The sequence below is a fragment of the Balaenoptera ricei genome, chromosome 9 (genome assembly GCF_028023285.1).
Source record: "Balaenoptera ricei isolate mBalRic1 chromosome 9, mBalRic1.hap2, whole genome shotgun sequence".
Classification (NCBI taxonomy): Eukaryota; Metazoa; Chordata; class Mammalia; order Artiodactyla; family Balaenopteridae; genus Balaenoptera; species Balaenoptera ricei.
In genome coordinates, this window is record NC_082647.1 from 12814421 (window position 1) to 12836648 (window position 22228).

At 39.1% G+C, this 22228-nt stretch overlaps 1 protein-coding gene across 9 annotated transcripts; it reads right to left on the reverse strand.

Annotated features, from left to right (window-relative positions):
* Positions 1-4534: 4534 nt before the first annotated feature.
* SSBP1 (single stranded DNA binding protein 1) lies at positions 4535-20257 on the reverse strand. 9 transcript variants are annotated; one of them, XR_009504939.1, is made up of 9 exons: positions 20194-20257; positions 19426-19492; positions 17805-17865; positions 16997-17137; positions 16701-16788; positions 14708-14796; positions 11384-11457; positions 5410-5466; positions 4535-4681 (listed from the first exon to the last, which is right to left on the reverse strand). XR_009504939.1 is itself a non-coding variant. In XM_059933200.1 (8 exons), exons 2-7 carry the CDS (start codon positions 19447-19449, stop codon positions 11414-11416), a joined length of 447 nt encoding a protein of 148 aa, XP_059789183.1. In that variant the 5' UTR covers positions 19450-19492; positions 20194-20257; the 3' UTR covers positions 4535-4681; positions 11384-11413. The 9 variants fall into 9 exon arrangements, 5 of the variants coding, with proteins under 5 accessions (XP_059789183.1, XP_059789180.1, XP_059789181.1 ...); XR_009504937.1 differs by having other exon boundaries at positions 4535-4847; XR_009504940.1 differs by lacking the exon at positions 5410-5466 and adding an exon at positions 10576-10617.
* Positions 20258-22228: the final 1971 nt, after the last annotated feature.

The window sequence follows — 22228 nt, forward strand, 5'->3', positions numbered from 1 at the left end:
ACTCCTAGGGTTATTTTTGGACGACTTTCATCTTTGCAGTATAAATTTCTTATAAGAAGAGTGTTCATATTTCCCAGTTTGTCCAGGACAATTATGGTTAGGTGCCTGTTGCTCCGAGTAATTTGTTAATAATGCACCCTTTTGGTGTTTTACTCACTGAATACCATCTGGCCCTAAGCTCAGTCCTTGGAACATAGTAGAATCTCAATAAATATATATGGAATAAATAAATTTTCTAGAAGTTTCACTTTTGTTTTTATCTCAAGTTTTAGATTCACTTTCTAATATCGTTGGATTTCAGGAAAAATAATGGAAAATAAATGAACTAGAAATTAAATCTTATTTCTGTACTGCCACTCATTCATCTAACATTTCTTGAGCATCTACTACGTGACAGGAAGTGTACCAGGTGCACGAAATCATGGACTAGAAAACAAGAGAGACATATCTACCAAAAAATTACATAACGATGTGACCAATGTTTTAAGAGATAGATACAAAATATACATGTTTGCACAGAGAAGGGACCAAATTCTGCCTGGAATAGTCACAGGCTTGAAAGAGGAGATAACATTTGAGATATGTTTTTTAAAATAAATGGCAGTTCACCTGGCAGGCAAGGTAAAGAAATGGGAATTCCATGCACTACCGAAATAGATGATGATTTATCCACCAACATACCCACAGACTATCCAAGCAAGAAAATAATAAACATACATAATACTTAATTACATGCAATGCACTGTTTTAAGGTAGCTAGAGTAAGTCACTTAATTTTCAACACATGAGGTGAGTTCTATTATTGTCCCCATCTTTAAAGAGGAGGAAACTAAGGCTCAGAGATTCTCATAGAGCTAGTAATCAGTACAGCAAGGATTCTGACCCAGGCACTCTGGCTTCAGAATCCACTGCCTTAACTAAAGACCTCAAAAATCACCTATTGATGACACCTCAATAAATACAAGAAAAAAATGGGGCCTTGAGCAGTAATGTTATGTCAGAGACAAGATCTTAGATCCCCTCTCTTTTAGATCACACTGCATCATCTGCTCTGGTTCCTAATGATCCCTATAAACTCTCAAACCATGGGCTGCACCTCAAACCAACAGGTGTTTTATTGAGAACCCTCTGGGTCCCATTCTCTTCCTTTAACATTACTCCTCATTTATCTGTATAACACATTTTATCAATTAGGGATCTGCCACTACGGTAAATTGGAAAAAATCCCGGAAGATAGTAACCTAGGATACTTGCATCCTTGCCATAGAAATGCTTTAAGCTAATTATGTGACATCAGGCAAATGTCTTGATCTTTCTGATCCTCAGGTTGGAAATACATAAAATGAGGAGGTAGCAGAGAGTCAATATGAATGAATGGTTTAAGGACCTGGGTTCTGGAATCAGGCCTGGATTTGAATCTGAGTGCCACTGCTCATTAGCTATGTGACCTTAGGCAAGCTCATCTGCCTAAACTTAAATTTGCTCATCTGTGAAATAGGCATAATAATAGTACCTATTTCACAGAATTGTTACAGTGATTAAATAAGATAGTGACTATAAAAATGTAAAATGCAGGAGTGTTTTTTAAATGTTAGCTATTAATAGGGTCACTGCCCTATACATTACCCATACTTAGGATATTTTTATGAAAACTGCTATTCTTTTAATGTAATATTTAATACATATAAAAATACATGTAACATATAGGTATATTATAAAGCAAACAAATTAAGTACCCATAATCCCACCACCCAACTTAAGTAAAACATCACCAGTGGTACCATGGCACATGTGTGCTTCTTCTGTGCCCTACCCCTTGTTCCTTCCCTCAGCTTCCATTGGTAATTCATCTTGAATTCTGTATTTATCATTCCTTTTTGAATAGTTTTATCATATAGATATCTATCCATTAAAATATTGTATACCTGTTTGATTTTAACCTTTATAAAAATAACATGCTATAACAAATATCCTCTGCAACCAGAGCAACATTATGTTTATAAAAGCTATTCCTGTTACAGGATAACTGTAATTCATTTACCCAGCTGTATGATAATCTCCTGTGTGAGCATTTATTTATCCATTCTCTGTGGATGAACCTTGGGGTTGTTTGCAGTTTTGTACTATTATGTACATTATTGCTATGAACACCTTTGGACCTGTTTCTTGGGCCACATGGGTAAGAGTTTCCTATAGAGTGTACCTTAAAGGTGGAATAACTAGGTGAAATTTCAACAATATCAAAATGATTTCTCAAACAAGGCAAGTTCATCTCCCGCAAAAAGAGGTGCCAATTTACACTCCCCCCACTAGTTTCCATTGGTCTACAACATCCTCCTTCACACTTTGTTCTTTCAAATGTGTTGAAATTCGCTAGCATGGAGGTCTTGAAAGTTCATTGCAGTTTCTGGTTTTCATTTCCTGGATTAACGAGGTTGACCACTTTTTCATATATTAATGGATTATATTTCCTTCTCTGTGAAATGCCTGTGTCTTTGACCATTTTTGTACTAAGCTGTCATTTTCTTATTGCTCCGTAGGTTTTCATATATTCTAGATCATATTCTTTTTGCTTTGTAGGTCTTTATATGTTTCAGATTGTATTTCAGTTATATTATTTCAAATATCTTCTCTGCCAGTTTGTGACTTGTCATTTTGCTTTCTTTACGGTGATTTTTGGTTTAAAACAAGGTTATTTTTAAGTTAAATTTATCACTTTTCTACATTCAAGTTTTTTTTAAAAAAAAAAAAAACCTCCACACCCCCAAATTATAAAGCCATTGTCCTATATTTTCTTCCCCCCAAATTTTTTTTCTAAAGGGGGAAAGTTCCCTCTTAATTTTTACCTATTGTTTGTTTATTTATTTAGGCCACCCCACACGACTTGCAGGATCCTAGTTCCCTGACCAGGGATCAAACCCAGGCCCCCAGCAGTGGAAACACCGAGTCCTAACCACTGGACAGCCAGGGAATTCCCCTTTTCCAAAATTTTTAGTTTTTCCTTTTACTCTTTAAATAACCAAGAATGGACTTTTGCCTAAGGTGTAAGGTAGAGATCCAATTTCACTTTTTCCTATTGATTTATGGATGACAAATTTTCCTAGCATCATTTATTGAATAATCTATACTTTACCCAGTGATCTAGAATGCCACTTTCATCATATATCCTTTCCATATATGCATGGTCTGTTTGTGGGTTCTCTATTCTACACCACTGTTCCATTTGTTTATTCCTGCATCCATAGTATACTTAATTTATCACTGTAACGTTACTTTCAAAAAAGAAAAGAAAAACTGTCTTGCCAACTGGCAGAGCAAGCCCCCCATCTCACTCTTCCTCTTCAAGAACATGCTGACTGGTCTTAGACCTTTGCTCAACAGTACATCTTTAGAATCAATTTGTCCAGTTTCCCCAAAACACTTCTGGGAATTTTTGATCTGTAAACATCAACTTGGGGAAGGTTGACATCTTTACATTTTGATGCTTCCAATAAATAAAAATGGTGTACCAATGTGTTTGTCTTCTTTTAATGTATTTCAGTAAGTTTTATGTCCTCCATAGGGACCACATACCAGGAGACATCTTTCATCTTCTGACGCTCTTGTATACGCATCTTTTTAAAACTACATTTTCTCTGCTGTTGTTTGCCATTGACTTTGGTATACTGATCTTATTTCCAGCAACTCTTAATTACTTACTCATCCATAGATTCTTTTGTATCTTCTATGTAATCACAGCCTTGTAACTTTCTTCCTTTCCTGTCTTAAAACTTTTTCTTTCCCTTCCTGTGCCCTGATACAACAGATTAGTTCCTCCAAAGAGATACAAGAGAGCTCTCATTCTCGCTCTCTGCCAACACTCACAAACAAGAGGTCATGTGGGCACACAGTGAGATGCTGGTCACCTACAAGCCAGGAACACAGGCCTCAGGAGAAACCATTCTGGTACCCTGACCTTGGGACTTCCAGCCTCCAGAATAGTGAGAAAATAAATGCCTGTTGTTTACATCTCCTAGCCTATGGTATTTTGTTATAGCAGCCCCAACTAAGACATCCAGTGATGCAAATAAAAACTATGTTATACTTAGGATCCGGTTATTTTCCTGTGGGAAGTTTCCTCACTCCAGATTATCTAGTTTGCTACACTGCCAGGAGGAGCATAAGGGCAGTACTTCTGTTCTTAAGTGTTCCTTTATTTAACAGGGGGCTGTTAACTAAGGGTCCTCATTAGGGACTTCAAGCAAAATTAAACAATATTTATTTGAAGAGAGAGTGTGCTCATATTCATGCTTTTTAAGGCTAATTGCTAAGGTTTTGTGTGTCTTTGTTCCAATCCCCTCCTCAAATTTAGAATGAGACGTAAGTAAGTTAAAAGCCTGAAGGACTGTGGGAGCCGAGGTGAGATTTTACTTCTACTTACAGTGGAAGTCGTACAAGAGAAAGGCAAGAGTAATGAGTTGATCATGTATATGGAGATAAAGGTAAGAATGTGTAAATTCGTAAGGATTAGGTTTAACTGCAAAGCACAAATCAGTAGCTTAAACAAGGTAGAGATTTATTTGTGTCTCCAAAAGAAGTCCAGAAGTAGACTGTCCAGGACTGGTATGGTGGTTCCATGGTCATCACAGATTCCATCTTCTTCTGTCTTCCATCCTGAAGATTGTATCATGCTCCAAGACCACTAGTGGAGATTCAGCCACAATGTCCACATTTCAGACAAGAAAAAGCCAAATGAGGGTTTAGAGAAGCACACAGGATGAGCCTCCCAACAGAGTTAGTTCACTGAAGGAACTTCCCTGGAAACACCATCAAATAACTTCTGCTTATAGCCCCTTAGCAATCCTTAACTGCAAAGGAGAATAGAAATACAATATTTTAGCTGTTCACACTGTCATCCCCAATAAAATATGGGTTCTGTAAATGTAGGAGTAATAGATATTGGGTATCATAATAACAACGTTTCTTCTTTTTTTTTTTTTTTTTAATGACGTTTCTCATTTTCTGTATTTTATGATGCTTTGAAATCTTGGGGCCTGGCAGACCCTGGGAGGGACTTTCCCCACTCCACCCCCAAATGATAGCGGATTCCTAGAAATAGTAAAGGACTTGTCCACGAGCATGCCTTTGATATGCACACCAAGCAACCCTGAGTTCATACCCCTCATTAGCCTTTCATCAGGCTTCTGAAGTCCAGGACACTATTCCTCTGCCTGAAATCACCCCAGGGCAAGGTACCTGACAACTAGGGACCACCCCTTATTACCCATTGCCTGCTGAAATGTGTTCAAACTGTCCAATCCTAAACTTGCTCAGCTCTCCTATCCTGTCTCACCCATTCTTTCCCCATGAAAAAAACAATAAAAGCTCTGACCCATGCTTTTCCCTCGCTCCTTCTGCCTCCTGACCTACCCTGGTACCTCTCCGTGTGGTCCTGGCATGGTGTGTTGCACGCCCTCCTCTTGAGAACTGTAAGTAATAAACTCTTTGTTCAAAGGCAGTTGTCTCTGTGTCTGTCATCATACCATTCCTGATTAGAACAAATCCCATGTACATCGTAAAACAGGTAGGCAACTGGAAATCCTTCCCACAATATGGTTTTCCACAACAGGAAGCTGGAATCCTGGCATCATCTGAAAGTTATCTCACAAAAATCTGCTTACAATGTGTCTGGCAGAAGAAAAAGAAAGTCACTCTTGCCTCAGCGTCTCTTCTGAGTGCCAGACTCGTTAACCTTCACCCTCCCAAATATAAGCTAGAAAATCTACAGTTAAACTATTTTCAAAACTAAACTCATTATCTTCGCTCTTCTCAAATCTGCTGCCACATCCATGTTCCTTAGTCTCTAATAAAACGTCATCATCTACACAGCTGCCCAAGCAGAAGTTTCAAAATTATCTTCTGGAGTCCCACGAAGTGGCCTCTGGGACGGTTTCAGGCACCCGGGGAGACCCACGCAGTCCACCAAGGGGGTCACTAGAGGCCACCGAGCTCTAAATTGCGGCCAGACAGCGTGACCGGGAGTAAGTGTAACACACACCGGACGCCAAGACTGAGGACAGATGGGAGGGGAGTGTATGATATTCCCTTGATGACTTTTTATATTGACATGTTGGAATATTTTGTATACATTGGCTTAAGTAAAAGTATTAAAATTTAGGAAAAAAAAATTATCTTCTGATTGCCTTTTCTCTTACCACCAACACCTGTGCTGTCGTCACCACTAGATCCTGGACAGGAGCTATGCGTTCTCGGTTATCTCCAACCCAGAGCCTAGCACAGGACCTGGCACATAGTTGGTACGCGATGAATGAGTCAATGGGAATCCTAAACATCCCTCGTGTCACCTCTCATCCCCACTTTACTAACCTTTCCAGGCTTATTCAATAGCTTCCTAACTACCGCCAGGCTTCGCTCCTTCTAACCCTTCAACTGTCTTCACAGTTCTTTCTAAAGCACAATTCTGATGAGATGTCCCTCTTTTAAAACCTTCTATGGATCCCACTGCCAAAGTCCTCTGCAAGCTTTCAACGCCCTTTACAATCTAGCCTCGAATACCTTTCGTGTTTTATCTTTGAACGCTTCGTATACTTTTAAGTTTCTGGACCTTTGTTCGTGTTGTTTCCTCTGCTGAAAACTAACCTAACTATTCTCTTCTGCGCCCCACAGGACTCTGTTTCTACCGTGACTAGAGTGTCCCTCCCACCGTATCACACTTGTCTACACCACTCCTGCTTTTACCTCCCCCACCCAACCCCCCCCCACCCTACACTGCGAGTCCCTTCAGTGCAGGAGGCCTGTCATAGTCACCCCTACATCCACGCTGTACGGCTGCATGGCATAGAGCAGGTGCCCACATGGCCTCTGAGTCCAAAAAGATGCCCAGGTTAATTGTAAACAGCCACAGAAGATTAACAACAAACCAAAGAAAAAAAATGACCAAAGTGGAATACGTGCTCAGTAATCCACGGACATTAATAACCCAACAAAAAAAAAGTCAAGTACGATAAACTGAAATTAAAATGCTCTCCTGAGTATCTCCTGAGACTTGGTGAGACAGGCATGGTGACTGAAAGAGAGATACACCTTGTTTAAAATAACTGCAACAACAGTAATAATAGCCAGCAAGTATTGAGCACTTGATTCAGTTACTACGTGCTAACTAAGTAAGTTACAGGTATTACTTACTGTGTTCTTCACAGTAGGCCTATAAAAGTACGACTACTATTATCCCTGTTTTATTCACAGGAAAACAAAACAACAAAAATCAAAGGCATGGAAAGTTAAGAAACGCACCAGAGTTCACCCAGCTGCTCCGAGTAAAGCAAAAATTCAAATGCAGGCTTTCTGACTGCACAGCCTTAAGTGAACTATTATGACAGACCACCTTTTTCCCAAATGACTGGTACAGCAGAAAAACTAAAAAAGATGTACACTTATTTGGACAAATAGGACCCTAAGGTCCAAAGCATGGCAGAGAGCTAATGGATGAAGGGTAAAGAGAGAAAAAGAAAAATTTCAATATTGTGGATGCATGATTCTGACAGCCGAAAAAGCTACACATCATCCTATCACAGACTGTGGGACTAGCACAGGGGCCAAGTATAGTAGTTTTGAGAAGGGACTTCAGTGCTGTTGGTGCAGGCCAAAAGCCTCACTCTCTAAAAAGTGAGCCTGACAAATTCTTGAACAATCTTCCTGACAATTTCAATACTCAGTAGGAAGGAAACAATTATAGGTAACAATAAAAGGAGCAGACACTGAACTTATTTTAACCAGTAAAGAGACACTGCTTGACAAAAAGGAAGAGGAATATGTAAAGATAACCTGGTAGAGAAATTAAGTGTGACTTATCTTCCTGTGGGATCATCGGACTGAAGATGAGAAAGAATAAAGAGGTAGAGGTATTTCTCCCTCACTCGTAATTCTCCCCCTCTACCAAAACCTATTATGTACTGAACTCCTGGTGTGACCCAGATGCACCCTGCATAGGGCGCTGGTCAGAAGTCAGCAGTGGGGTTTCTGGTTATGTAGGGCCAATGCAAGTGGGAAGGCAGCAGGAGGGAGACTGTAGGCAGAAAGCAAAATGCAAACTTCACGTACCCAAGTTCAAACCCCAGGTGTGCCTCTTACAAGCTGTGTGACTTTGACATGTCTCTTAACCTCTCCATTTCAAGTTTCCTCACCTGTAAAATGGAGATAATACTACCTTCTTCTTAGGGTAATAGTTAAATGAGACAATGATAAAAAGCACTTAGCTCAGGGCCTTGTGTGCAGGTGGTACGCACACAATAAATGTCAGCCGTTAATATGATTACTGTTACCTTGTAAGATATTTTCTCTGTAGCGCATTAACCTTGGGATTATCTCTCATTTTCTACAATGATCTGCTTGCTGTTACTCCCACCAAATCTTCAGGGCACATAATGCAAACCCTGACAGCAAAGTAAGTAAAGTGATCCTGCCCTCACTTTCATGTTGATGTTTCAGGGCAATCCAACTGAACAACACACATTTACAAAGCCCTAAAATGTCACTGTGCTCTGCTGAGCTGGACAAGGGCAAAAGGGTAGTCTGAGTAAAAAACAACACTGCCTTCAAGAATTACACGATATCTTTTGGGAACAATAAGAAATTACCATTAATTTCCCCTAAATGAGCTGCAAAGGTTAGACTGAAACCCAGTTGGCAATGACAAGTAATCCCCAAAACAGCCACAGAAACATGTCTTTGGTGTTTTCAGATGTCTTTGGACTGATCAATCATCCAGCGATTTTTAAGAAAAGGATGACTCTCTGAGAACTGCACCTTGCAGCAAATAGTGGATCTTATCTGGGCTGGTCTTTAAAGTCAGCCATTCTGGGTTGTGTACGTTTATTAAGAGGAGAATACAAGAAAAAAAGAAAAAAAAAAAAAAAGAAATGAAGTGTTTAAGCATGAGATGTTACAATACAGATAATGGGGGAAAAAAATGCATGAAAGAATATCTTGTTCACCTCTAGCACATGAAGTGGTACTAGCTTAAGGTGAATGAGGAGAGCAAGCCTGGCTTGGAAATAATGGAAAGATTTTTTTCCCCCAAAATGTAAAGAGCTTTATTTACTTCTTCTTCTTATAGAGGTAATACATACTCAATGCTAAAAAAAAAAAAAAAAAAAAAGAAAAGAAAAGAAAAAACTACAAAAGTGTAAAAAGTAAGGAAAATCATACATAATCTTCTCAGAGATCATCAGAGCATTTTGATTTTTCTCCCTCCAGACTCTTCTAAGTATTTATATCAATTACTTCTTTTTCAAATATGGGAATAACACCACACATGCTGTTTGATACTTTTTCTCCCACACTTCCATGGATCATACTCATCTTTCTACCTAACCCAAAATCCCAAAATCCAAGTCACAGGGCAGTTTTCTGCAGGTACATTCCCTGACACCGTAAGAACATGGAAAAAGGAAATGCAGGACACAAAACTTGGACTAGAAGACCCCTACGGTCTGTTACTGCTATCAGATTCCACAGATCTACTCTGAGACTAGGCTGGGAACAGTAGAAAGTTTCTCAGGAGACAGGGCTGCCTGCGGGGGAGGGCAGAGTTTATGCTCCCACAGCCTGCCCGGTCGTGGACCCCGGGTCTGCGGTATCACGCGCATGCTGAGGCCTCCGCACTGAACACCTGACTCTGAAAGCCCTGCTGCCCAGCCGCAGAGCCTCTCAAGCAATCTCCAGTGGGAGTCTGCAGGAGAGCCCCTCGGCTCACGGGGATCCTGGAGGACACACTCTCTGCCCCTGCACCCTGGACTCAGAATCGCTTGGGTTTGGTAATTAAGCAGTTTTGTTCACCATGTCACTTTCCCAAAGCACAGATTCATCACTCAGTTTAAACAGGAATACTAATCCGCATTAACTTCTCACAACTTTGAAGGAGCATAAAAGTACCTTTGCTGAGGAAAAAAAACAAAAAGTTGCCCAAAAGACAAATTTTACCTACTTTACAATTTTGTTTAAGGAATGTGGCGTAAAGGAGTGAGGACTACATCACCAGACAGTTTTAATGTGGGAACTCAAGAGAGCAAACTTAATATGCTGATTAATGGTCCCAGCTACAGGAAAAAAAGAAAAAGATGGTTGAAAAAAAAAACTTAAAATTTAAAAATAAATAAAGATAGCTGATATGAGGAAACAGTAATTAATTTTCTACTGTTCCTGGGCAAAAGAAAGGATAACGCTAAGGAACTCCATTTTTCCTTAACCAAACTGTGAGTACAAAATGCTGCTGATGTGTGCAGAAAATACCTTAAAATAAAAAGTCAAGGGTCCATAAAATAACATGTGAATTCTGAACCTGTTAAAGTCCAGCAGGATCTAAGCTACAGTTAGCACCACACTCTATCAGGCAGAGGGGAGAGGACATGTAAAAGTAAAAGATGCATTAAAAAACTGAGTTCGTTTTATGTAATCTTTACTAGTAAATTACTAGTACTCTGTCAGAATCTTATAATAAAGGTAACTGTGCGTACACAATTGTACACAGTATGTACATCAAGAGACCATGTACAAAATAAGAGGAAAATGTCATACCTGGGGCGCTAACCTAGAGAGGCAGGGACTCCCCTGAGAGCTCTGTATGAGACGAAAAGGACAGAGAATGGGGTTTAGAAAGATAGAAAATAGTGAAACCAGAGCCTATGTCATCACCTGGAGATGGACTACTTCATCCCTAGTTATACTTTAGGTCTTTACTGCTAGTAAACTCTGTTTCACAAATGCTACTAGTGAAATTGTCCAAAAACAGAAGACGTGAATAATGTAGGTTCATCTTGAAGCTATTTAGATTAGATATTAACCACTGTTCAGCAAGTCCCTACCGTTTAGGCTAAAGCTTAATATCCCGTTGGGATCATTCATGTGTCAACATTTATTGCCTATTCTGTGCCAAGCAATGGTTAAGACGCAGGTACATAAAGAAGATACAGTTCTTGCCTTCTAGTCTATAAACCAAACAGATAAAGAAATCAGTATTTACAACCATGGGATAAATGTATGACGTACAGCAATGCTCAATACACATTGAGTGGCTAAATCAATACTATAATAGAAGTGTGCACAAAAAAGGGGGGCGGGGGGCCTTCCGAAAGGACAGTTATCCCTCTGCCATAACACGGATGAACCTAACAGTTCACTACTTTGTATACTTATACATAGAAACCATCTCTTAAAGAATAAACAACTAGTGAATACCATAACATACAGGAACTACCAAGGTTCATGACACAAAAAGGGGAAGAACAGCAGTCAGGAAAAATATTATCACTCATTTTACATGAGTATTTTAATTCTTGCCCTCAGAAACTATAAAGACTATCAAGATTTGGAAATGAGACTGTACCAAACAATGGCCAAAGAAGAATCGTCCACTCTATGCCTTCTCCTTCGTCTGGTCACTCAGAAATATAATGTTATCTGTAAAGAAGCCAAAGCATAAATGTTATTTTCAGAACGCTTTCTCCATCTCAGTTAATCATTCCCCTCTACCACATACATATTTTAGTGCTATTCACTGAAAAGACTTTAGACAAATTCTCAAAATATTATGTTCTTGCTATATTGCTTGCTATGTCCTTGAGAGGTATATACAATAGGCATATTGGAGCTAAAAGCTGGGCTTCAACCGTTTATCGACAACTCAGACCTTGTGAGAAAAGGTGGGACACTTCTCATCTTCCCTGAAGACAGCTAAGGTCTTCTCAGCAACAACTTTCTACAAAAGAGCTAGTCACAAATTCTGACGCTTGCAGTGCTCAGACAGATGCCATGAAACCAGGGAGCGCATCCTCGCAGAGAAAAGGATGCCGGCATCCCAGTCCACAGGCTGCAGGGATGGAGGAAGGGCAGGGTTCAACAAACGGCCCCATCGCACAGACAGACTTATTTATGTTTTTTAAGTCTGAACAATTACATAGAACACGTTTTATTTTTAAATTTTAAAAGAGAATGAGTTTTATATATTCACTCGAGAAAATTTTTACTAATCAGTATTTCAGAGAGAACATTTTTATCCAAAAACATCAGACATTGCTCTTAAAATACTGTGCAGAAAGAGTTAGTTTAGGACAAGAAAAGGAAAAGAAGTAGTATCTCCCGTATAACACCGAAAGATCTACATTCTTAAAACTTCAGAATTATTCAAAAACGGTTGTTATATAGTAATTGAATATTTGTTGACGACTGTAGTCTTCTAAAACTAGAATGTTTTGGTACAGAATGGTTAGTATTTTAGAAGAGATTATCAGAATTGACATCACTGTGTAAAAACGACAAGCGTGCCACCTGCTGGTGGTTATTTTTAAGCTACATTGATCCAAAGGATAAAAAAATATGGCCTATAAAACAGATCAGCCAAATTAAAACTCTATTCCCTTCCATTCTAATGTCACTAAAGACCCGTTCAATTTTACTATTAGCCATAAACCTATGTTAACTGCTTAATCATTCATGCTAGTGAATACTGGTGACAAGAAAAAAAAAAAAAAAAGACAGATAATTTGAAATGCTTCTGTTTGGCCTGGTTTATAACAATTCGCACAATCCAAAATTTGCCCTCACAATAGGTTTATAGTGGAATATTAAAGTGTTAAATGCTTATAAATACATGATCAATAGATTTTAAACTGTCAATTATTTTATTAGAAAGCTTGATCTTCCACTGCTGAAATCACAGGGGTAGTTCTATACAATATACAGGTCTAGAAAAAAATTTTTGAATAGGTAGATACGTCTGGAGGCTTGACCCAAGGAGGAACAGGGCAGGCAGGAAGTAATTTACTGTCAAAACACTCAAGAATTATGAAAGCAAACTGGTCAGAAAAAACCTCATCTAAGTTATCAAGGTCAGTATACTTTCAAAGAAACCAGTAAGAAAATATACGATTATTATTTACAACAAATTATAATTTATCCATATGGCACAGTAGTTAAGACAAACTCTGGAGCAAGTGAAAAGAGAAAGAGGAAAATCTGTCAATTAGGAGACTTAAGTTGTCAGACTTTTCACCTCCAGAATTGTGAGAAAATTCATTTCTGTTGTTTAAAAAAAGAAAATAAGAGACACTTAAGATACATATAAACCATGTAATATAATGTATGGACTGGTATTTATGAAGCAAAGAAATTTCAATACTATGACATCTGGTAAAAAAAAATTTAACAATAATTTCTTAATATTAGGTGTGATAATAGCACTATAGTTATGTTTTAAAAAGGAATCTGTATCTTTCAGAGATACCTACTGAAATATTTCTGGATGATATAATGTCTGAGATTCCCTCAAAATAATCCAGGTGGGGGAAAAGGGGGCTGGGGCATAGATTAAATAATATTGGCCATCTGTTGATAATTGTTAAAGCTGCATGATGGGAGCTTTCGTTTCTTACTATTCTCTCTCCTTTTGTATATGTTTGACATTTTCCATAATAAAAAAATTAATTTTTAAATGATATCTAATTTGGGCATACCTCAGAAGTTCATAAATATTAAGATACTACTATAATAAAAGTTCTTTTATTCCCGTCTACTTATTTATCAAAACAAGATTTCCCAGTTTTTATATCGATAAAAAACCAGAGAACAGAATGAATACTTAACTATTTTAGCAATTTATCCAAAAGGCAAAAAATGCATCACCTATCTCATTAAGATACATTTTCAATAAAATTTTAGTTTGTATACATATATACTAAAGTTGTTTTGGTCAATTATGTTCTAAAAACAACTGTAATGATAACCCAATTCAAGGAGAAACCTAACATTTAGAGCTCTACTGTTGCAGAATTTTTTTTAATATTTTTAAATTTCTATTTATGCATGTACTTTTGTTACAATTAACTGAATGAATGACAAAAGAGTCTTGACTATACAATATATTAAGGTACACTTCTGAGGAGAAAATGAAATTGAAAAGCAAGTTCAGAGAAAAGGGAATAATGTAAAATTTCCAAGTGTTGAGGTGTTTGTATCTTTTTTAATGATGATGGATATCAAATTGCTATAATATTTAGATCCATTAATACCTTTGAGAGTAACATAATTTTACATTAAAAAAAAATTTAATGTCAACTTAAACATGTCCAAAGGGGTATATTATTTTCAAAATTCTTGTAGAATTTTCAGAAAAGTTTGAAAACTCTGCTCTAGAGGATATTTTCTTAACCTCCTGAAGCTTCGTGTGTCCATCTTTTCTATGTTGTTTTGTATTTTGTTTAATGAGAACAAAAGGAATTTAAAACAAAATCATCATGTTAAGTACCAAACAGGTTCTGAACAAATCTGCACAAATGTCTAATGCCACTCACTTTAGTATAACTCTGTCTCGACACATGCTTTTTCCCTGTTTAGGCCATGTCCTTCAAAGACACTAGATTAAAGGTTTTCTAAGTCCAAATAGTAAGTACTGGCTTAGACAGTTCAACTGATAAGTTACTTGTGAACTAAAACTGTGAGTACAGAGATAATTTTCTAAAGGAAGAGATAAATGCAGAAACCTGGAGCAAGCCCACAAACCTCACTTGGAATTCTCCTGGTGAAATGCCTTACAATCTCATTAGCATCAGTACTAACAGCCTCGGGTAAAGTTACAACATAGCCAAGCTTTCAAAAAAGGAAGGAGAAAAAGAAAAAAAAAAAAAAAGAATAGCTATTATCACAAGAGCCTTACCAGCTATAATTGTTGTTGCTTGTCGTCTCACATTATTTTTATCCATATATTCACCATAGTCTACTTTCCCTTCCACATAAATTCGAGACCTGATATAAATAAAATTTAGTTTTTAGTCTGGAGATTCTAATGTACTTTACAGGAGAGAGTCAGGTCAGAGAGGGTAAGTATACATTAAGGATGACACAGATAATCATACAGAACCTCATTTTTGCTACCACTTCTCAAAATTCAGAATTAGGAGTACTGAAACAGGGAGTTCCCTTGTGGTCTAGTGGATTCCTAGGGAATCCTAGCTCTAGGATTCCAGGCTTTCACTGCCAGGGCCCAGGTTCAATCCCTGGTCAGGGAACTGAGATCCCACAATCCACGTGGTACAGCCAAAAAGAAAAAGTAGTGAAACAGAATGTGCAGAGACTTGCCACACCTAGGAAAAAGGACAATGTTTTCATCCTTGAACTAACTGTGGTCCTTATGGAAGTTTAAAAAAAAAAAAGCTGTTCAAAAGTTTAAGCCAAAATTTAAAAAAAAAAAAAAAAAAAAAAAAAGCAACCTTAAGACCATGAAGAGCAACCTAGTGGCATCCTTTAAATCTCTATGATTAATTTCCAATGTGTTATTTTCCGTCACCTCTGATTTTGGATTCTCTAACAGATTTGTTGATTTTTTCATTTATTTTTTAGTTAGTTCCTTTCTATATTGAGGTTCATAAACTTATTCTCAAAAGACTTAGATTATTAAAATACAAAATTTTCAGTTTTAGTATTTCACTCAGAGTTAATTACTAAGACTATACTGCACTCTCTAGAAGGCTGAACTAGAAGACAACTGTAACTCTGATTTCAAAGAGTAGAAAATGGCCATAATGACACCAATCTTCAGAGTCTAACACCACCAAAAATGTACAATACAGAAAACAGACAAGACTGGTAAAATGACTGGGTGCCAAAGGGAACAGTCACACAGATTCATCCATCAGTAGGTGAAATTGCATATAGACATTTTCCTTGAAATTTCCTCTGTGTTTATATGCATATATATGCACATATCATACATACATGACAATGGAGGTACATATGAAGAAAAGGTATGCACTTATTTTTAAAAAATAGAAATTTTAGTTACTGCTGAAATTATTTTACATGAAATGTTTTATTTCTATAAAACAAGTACATTTCTAAACATACTATGACTACAACTGCTGTTAAACACATCCTTTTGTCCTTCTGTGGGTTTGGAAAAGATATTTTTTATACATAATCAATCCAAGCATTCCAAAAGGGAACTACTAAGCTTACATAAAATTATCAAATATGAAATAACTGTTGTGAATATTACCATAATACCTCACTGTGTCAGGCTTCTGACATTCCAGACCCTCTGTTAGGCCATCATGTGATGCCAAGAGGCAAGACACCTGCCTTCAGGATCCCTGGCCGTGGAGGCACTTGCTCACATGGTACTCGGTACCCTTTGCCTTCTCTCTTACCTCATGAGCTCCATTTAAGTACACATCGTCTTTGCCCTAAATTATAAGTTGTTAAAAGGCTAAACCATGTTAAAACCTTTAAATTAGTCACATATGGCAATGCGCTATGTTTATAGTATTAAGCATTGAATGAATACCTCTTGGGTTAACACAGAGTAATTAGTGGTACTACATAAATAAAGGAGCTACACAGTCCATGAGAACACATTACCAGTTTCTTAAACCAGCAGTCCCCAACCTTTTTGGCACCAGGGACCAGTTTCGTGGAGACAATTTTTCCCTGGACGGGGGTAGAGCGGGTGGAGGGGGTGGGCGGGTGGCTCGGGCAGTAACGCGAGCCATGGGAAGGGGCAGGTGAAGCTTCGCTCGCTCACCCACCGCTCACCTCCTGCTGTGTGGCCCGGTGCCTAACAGGCCGTGGACCGGGACCGGTCTGTGGCCTGGAGGTTGGGGACCCCTGTTTTAAACCATTCAATCTGTAAGATCCTTCCTTCCTCAACTTACCCCTTTTTCACATACTGATATGCCACATCTCTCAGGCCTGGTCGGAATACTGAAATTCTGTGCCATGTTGTCTTTTGACTGACATCACCTAAATCACAAGAATAGGGAATGTGGTTACAAATGCAAAAGACAAATGCCAAAGGACAACGTGTCCCAGCAAAACCAATGCCACAATTTCTAAAAGAGCAGAACAGAATTAGAGAAGGTCCTTTCTAAAAGTATCTAATTAGATAATTCACAATAAATAATGTCTATTTACTGCTGATAAAATTAAGAGCCCGGGCTTTTGTACTCACCCATTTGGTGTGTTTCATTTTCCCCTGATCGCCACATCTCATTTGTTGCTAGAGAAAATATTGTGACTGGGTTTTTTCCTTCTACCTGTCTCATGACAGGGTCCTGACCTACTCGACCAAGTAACTGCACACGATTCAGAGCTGAAAGGCAATGTGTAGATAAAATGAGACTGAGAGAAATGTCCAGGGAGGAACAGCTACAAACACTACTCCAACTTCAGTCTTGGCATTAAGCAAAACCCAAGTTCTAGAAGGTTTGAAAATAAGTTGAAGGAGCAAATAGACAAGAGATTGGGAGGGAAAAAGGATTGGCAAGAAAGGAGAAAATATTCAGAGGAAGTAGCCCCACAAAACAAACGTTAAGCTCTTTATCTAAATTCTTCTTTTAAATACCTAAAAAAACTTCTTTAAACTGTCTGTAGAGTTAAAAGAACAAATCTGAATATCTTTATAAATACAAGGGACTATTTCTGTGAAACAACAGCTTTCACAAACATTCACTACTTCAGCCAAATAGCACATACCCTTGGAAGACTTAGATAACCAAACAGGACTCAAGGAAATTCTTTGGCAGGAAAGTGACAACAAGAGCGAGTAAAAACTGACTGGTAAAGGAAGAAGGGCCCAATTTACACGAGGCCCCTGCAGCCTGGTGGGGCAAGGCCAAGATCTGAGAGGCAAATATGAGTCAAGAGCGTGATGATTAACAGATTATAACCCAACGAATACACCTCTTGTGCAACACTGAGAATATTAGCATACTGCTATAAATAACACACTTTAAACTTGGAAATCAGCTACTACTTACATCTTTCGAGAACCAAACTGCCAGCTATTTCAGACTCATGTCTTACAAACTGATGAAGGACCTAAAGTGGAACAAATTAGTAAAACAGCTTTAATCCGGGGGAAAGGCAAATACAAACAGAAGACCCATTCACACGTGGTCACCATCCAGTCAGTAGCTCCTACGGCATACATCCACACAAGACAAGAGGCGTGCCCATCACACAGAGCCAGGAGGACCATGCAAACACTTAAGGGCAGCCTACTGCAGAAGCCCACAGGTACAAAGGAGGCACTACACGGTATACCCAAGAGAGTTCATTTACAGTCCTCTCCCGCTTCTTTTGTGGCAATCTTCCTGATTATGGTGCCTCTGTGTTTGCACACAAAAGGTAAATAAATACATGTTGGAAAAAGTCATGCTTTCGACAGACCAAAGAAAAAAGTCTAAGATAAACAAACATGGTTCTTTGATAAAGTGCAAAGATATGCCTGCCCCAATCGGTCTGTCAGACAAAGGGAATCACTGTCACATAACAGCAGCACTCAGTGATAACAACAGCTATCATTACTGAGTACCCGCTAACTGCTTTACCTCTCATCAATTATTCCTCAGACTAAATCTATAAACTATGTAAAATTACCACCACTTTATAGATGAGAAAAATGAAATTCAAAGAGAAAGAGTAACTTGTCCAATATCCTCCAGGAAATAAGTGGCAAGTCACGCCGAGATCCCAGGGCCGTCTGACCCCAAGGCTGCCGCTTTTCCCACTACCCTCTGCTGCCTCTTTAAGGACATTCTGTGTAAGGGCTACTGCCAGTAATACTGTAGAATCGTGTATGAAGACAGGAATAACTTTTCCATGCTTCACATTTCAACACATGAAAAAGTATATGTTTCAAAAGTATGTATAAGTTAGTACGGATCCAAGAATATAGGGCCAACTCTACAGCAGAGCGGGGGAAATGTGAACAGGTTTCACGGAGGAACTGCTTCTTCCTCATCTTCACAAGATGAGGAGCGAGAGAGGTGTTCTAAAGGAGAATCTATAGAACTTGGTGCCCAGATGAGCTTAAGCGAGCAAAAAGGGGTCTAGGCTGGCTCAAGGCTGGCGAGGCTGACAGGAGATCAGGTGAGAAGTCTGACTGGGTGACGTGAGAAGCAATCCTGGACCTGGTAAACGTGTAGTGATGCTGAGACTTCACCTGCTCTCCTCAGCACAAGGAGGCAGGGCGGGGTGGGGAGGCAGGCTGACAACACCTGAGGCACGTGGTCAGAAAAGAAACCACCTGTCTTATTAAAAATAAAAAAAATAATAAAAAATAAAAATCTGGAACAACGGTTCTCATAGTCTGCAGATCAACAACGACTTTCAATGCTAACTGATCTACGTGCAAGTAGCACATGTTTTTAAAAGTAATTACTCCCATGATATATGTGAACACACTAGAGAAGTTTCGTTTTGCTTTAGTGAACATTATTTACCCAAGTAAAATCTGTCCCCAATCCTCATGTCAAATAAGTACACCAAGGTGTGTGGGCTCAAAGGACTTTTGCCTGTGCAGGCAAAAGCCTAAAGAAATTTGATCACTATGGCTTATAGTAACACACCCCAACACTAATACGAAGAAGTGATTACCTGCATTACAGGTCTTCGAAACATGGCTTCTATTTCCTTTTCTTACAATCTAACCTTTAACCTGTTCCTGAAGAAAAAAGAGATCAATTAAGTCCTACAGCAAGAACATGAATTCACTGAGTCCTAAGTGCCTAACTGCATCCACGACTTTTACGCAACCCACCTTGCGACCGTATCGCATCAACAGCCCTGCACAGAGGACGGGACGGATTCCCTCCTGCTCCCAGAAAGCCCCTCTCGCACCTTCATGTCTCTTTGATCCCCTTTAACTTCCTCTTCCTCCAACCCACACCAAAAAATCCTGATTCCATCCCCATTTCCGTTCCACTGTCTTCTCAAATTTTATTAAAATGCAAGTTCCCTTCGGGCAGGGACTTCTGTCGGACTTATTCACTGGTACACCCAATACCCCTAAAACAGTTCCCAAGACATAGTAAGGGCTCAATAAATATTAAAATGTTAGCATGGGGCTTCAATCTGAAACGTGTGGCCGCAAAAACTACCGCCTCCAGCCCCGTCAGCAAAGACCAAGGAGATCCCTGGGCTTCGCCGCCTCCCCGCCGAGATGTGCGGGCGCCCCTTCTCCAAAATGACGCTCCCAACCAACAACATAGGGGAACTGAGAGAGGCGACGAAACCACGGAGTCCTCTGCGCCAGTGAGAAGACAAGGTTCACACACCGACACAGTACCGCCTCCAGGACCCACGCAGAGCCTTACGCACACCTAACGCAGGACTCGGGCCTTCCACCCCTTCTCCCTCCCTCACCTGACGCTCAAGCTCCGACAGCCTCCAGGAAAGAAATCATTTCCGGTTGCTGCTGGGACGCAAGACTCGCGAGAAGAAGGAGGAAATAGAAATTCCGCTGCGTGCGTCGTAGAAATGAGGCCGGCCGGCGCCGCAGGAAACACGCCCCCTTAACGCGGTAGTTCCGAGAGCTTCGTTCTGCGCGGGAGCGAATGAGTCAACGCCGCCAAGAGGTTCAGTTAACCTGTTTGCAAGTTTCTAGCGAAGTGAAATTACTATTTGAAGAGGTTCCCGGCCCGGCCCGGCCCGGGACTCGGCACGGTGGACGAAACAAAGGATAGTTGTGTCTCTGGAAAAAACTAGAAAGGTTCAGGCCTCCAAAAGCAAGAAGAAAAAAACGAAACAACAACAACAAAAACAAACAAAAAACTGAAAAAGTAGTGGCGAAAGAGCCGAAAGCGCAAAATTTAAGGGTCACCAAAAAAATGGGAATCAAAGTAAGTAGTAATGCAATGTTTTCAAAAGTCAGAATTAAGGCAAAAAAATCGTGAATAAAACATGAAAATTTTTATTAAATACAGTATCTGAGCCAGATAGGATCCTAAGGCACCAGGAAAAACGTGTGCCCCTATATACAAGTTTTTATGTATTTAAAAAAAACTTTCCAAGAACGTTAAAGTACTTGAAGAAATATTGAACATCTGAAAATTAGGTGTATTAAAACTAACAACATTGCTTTAAGTTTAAATATTTTGCTTATACCAAAAACATAATTTTACCTTCCTGGCTTTAATGGAAGTCTACTTCTTTGCTTACTTTATTTCCAATTGCAAGAGTTGCCGTGCCTGATCATTTTTCCTGAGGAAGTGGCATTAACTTCAGCTCACTGATCTTGCCTTTATTTAGAATTCTTATATTTTGTTCATTGTGGATTTTTCATTAATTTTAATATCTTAAAAATATTGCATTAAAGTAGCATTCATCTTGAATGCTGGGTTTCTTGGCCCCCCTTAAATTTTGTCTCGTTCCCCCTAATCCTGGCCTTGGTAAGGAAGAGGGGAATGGAGGCCCATAGACTGCAGAATACAGGCCAGAGGGAACCTCCCCAGGCCTGTCCATCACCTGGTCCTGGCACTGTCCAACTTCTAGAAAAGGTACCCTCCACATCATTCTAATAAGGAAATCTCCTCCTCAGGACCCTACTTAAAACCTTTCAATGGCCCATTCTTACCCTAAAAGGAAAGAACACGAACTACTTCATGTGGTTTCCAACACATACCCTAACCCACTCTTAAGGATATGACTTAGTAGTTGGTATATTTCTTGATGCTTACCTCTGTTTTACTTCCACCTTCAAGATGTTTAGTCCTGGAAACATACCATGTTATGCTGCCTTCAGGCCTTGCACAGGCATTAATCCCACACTCCATTAATCCCACACTCCACTGTGTTACTACTGTAACATACCCTCTGATGATTTCCTATTTAAAAATCCTATTTCCACTAGAGCTGTTGAGTCAAGTGAAAAACCAAATTCACCCTTTCCTTCAAAGCCAGTTTCCCCCTTCTAAGCTCCTTGTCTGTTTTAATGGTACCAAAATTCTCCCAGATTTGAACTTTGGAATCATCTTTGACACTTCTCACTGATCACCTACATCTGTTTCATCCATATCCAATCACTTGGCCCTAAAAGTTCTATCTTCATTAGGCCACAGATCTCTCCCTCTTTCTTTCTGTTCACAAACACTTTGGGGTAAGGAGTGTGGAAAAGTTTGTTTAAAAATAAGAAAGCACCATGCAAATTGAAAATAGACACACCTTTGGCAAACTTTTATAACCTTATGAATAACATCTCAGTGGAGAATCTGGGCTAATCTGAATTCTCTCTCAGATAGGAGTTACCAATACACGTTCTCCTTAGACTGTTGGCTGGAGAAATTTGCAAGTGCTGTTTTCTTTGACAAAGAAAAACATATTAAGATGTATAATGTCATGGAAGAACAGAGTTGAAACATTTTCTTCTGTCATCAAATAGATCCTCCTTCACAATATGACA

What these genes read in the sequence shown, in the direction of transcription:
- SSBP1 (XM_059933200.1), bottom strand. Translation starts at nt 19,449, where the DNA reads ATGTTTCGAAGACCTGTAATGCAG. An exon ending in CAGTTTGGTTCTCGAAAGAT is followed by an intron (nt 17,138 to 17,804) that starts GTAAGTAGTAGC and finishes ATTGCCTTTCAG; the next exon opens with CTCTGAATCGTGTGCAGTTA. An exon ending in AGCAACAACAATTATAGCTG is followed by an intron (nt 11,458 to 14,707) that starts GTAAGGCTCTTG and finishes GCTTCTTTACAG; the next exon opens with ATAACATTATATTTCTGAGT.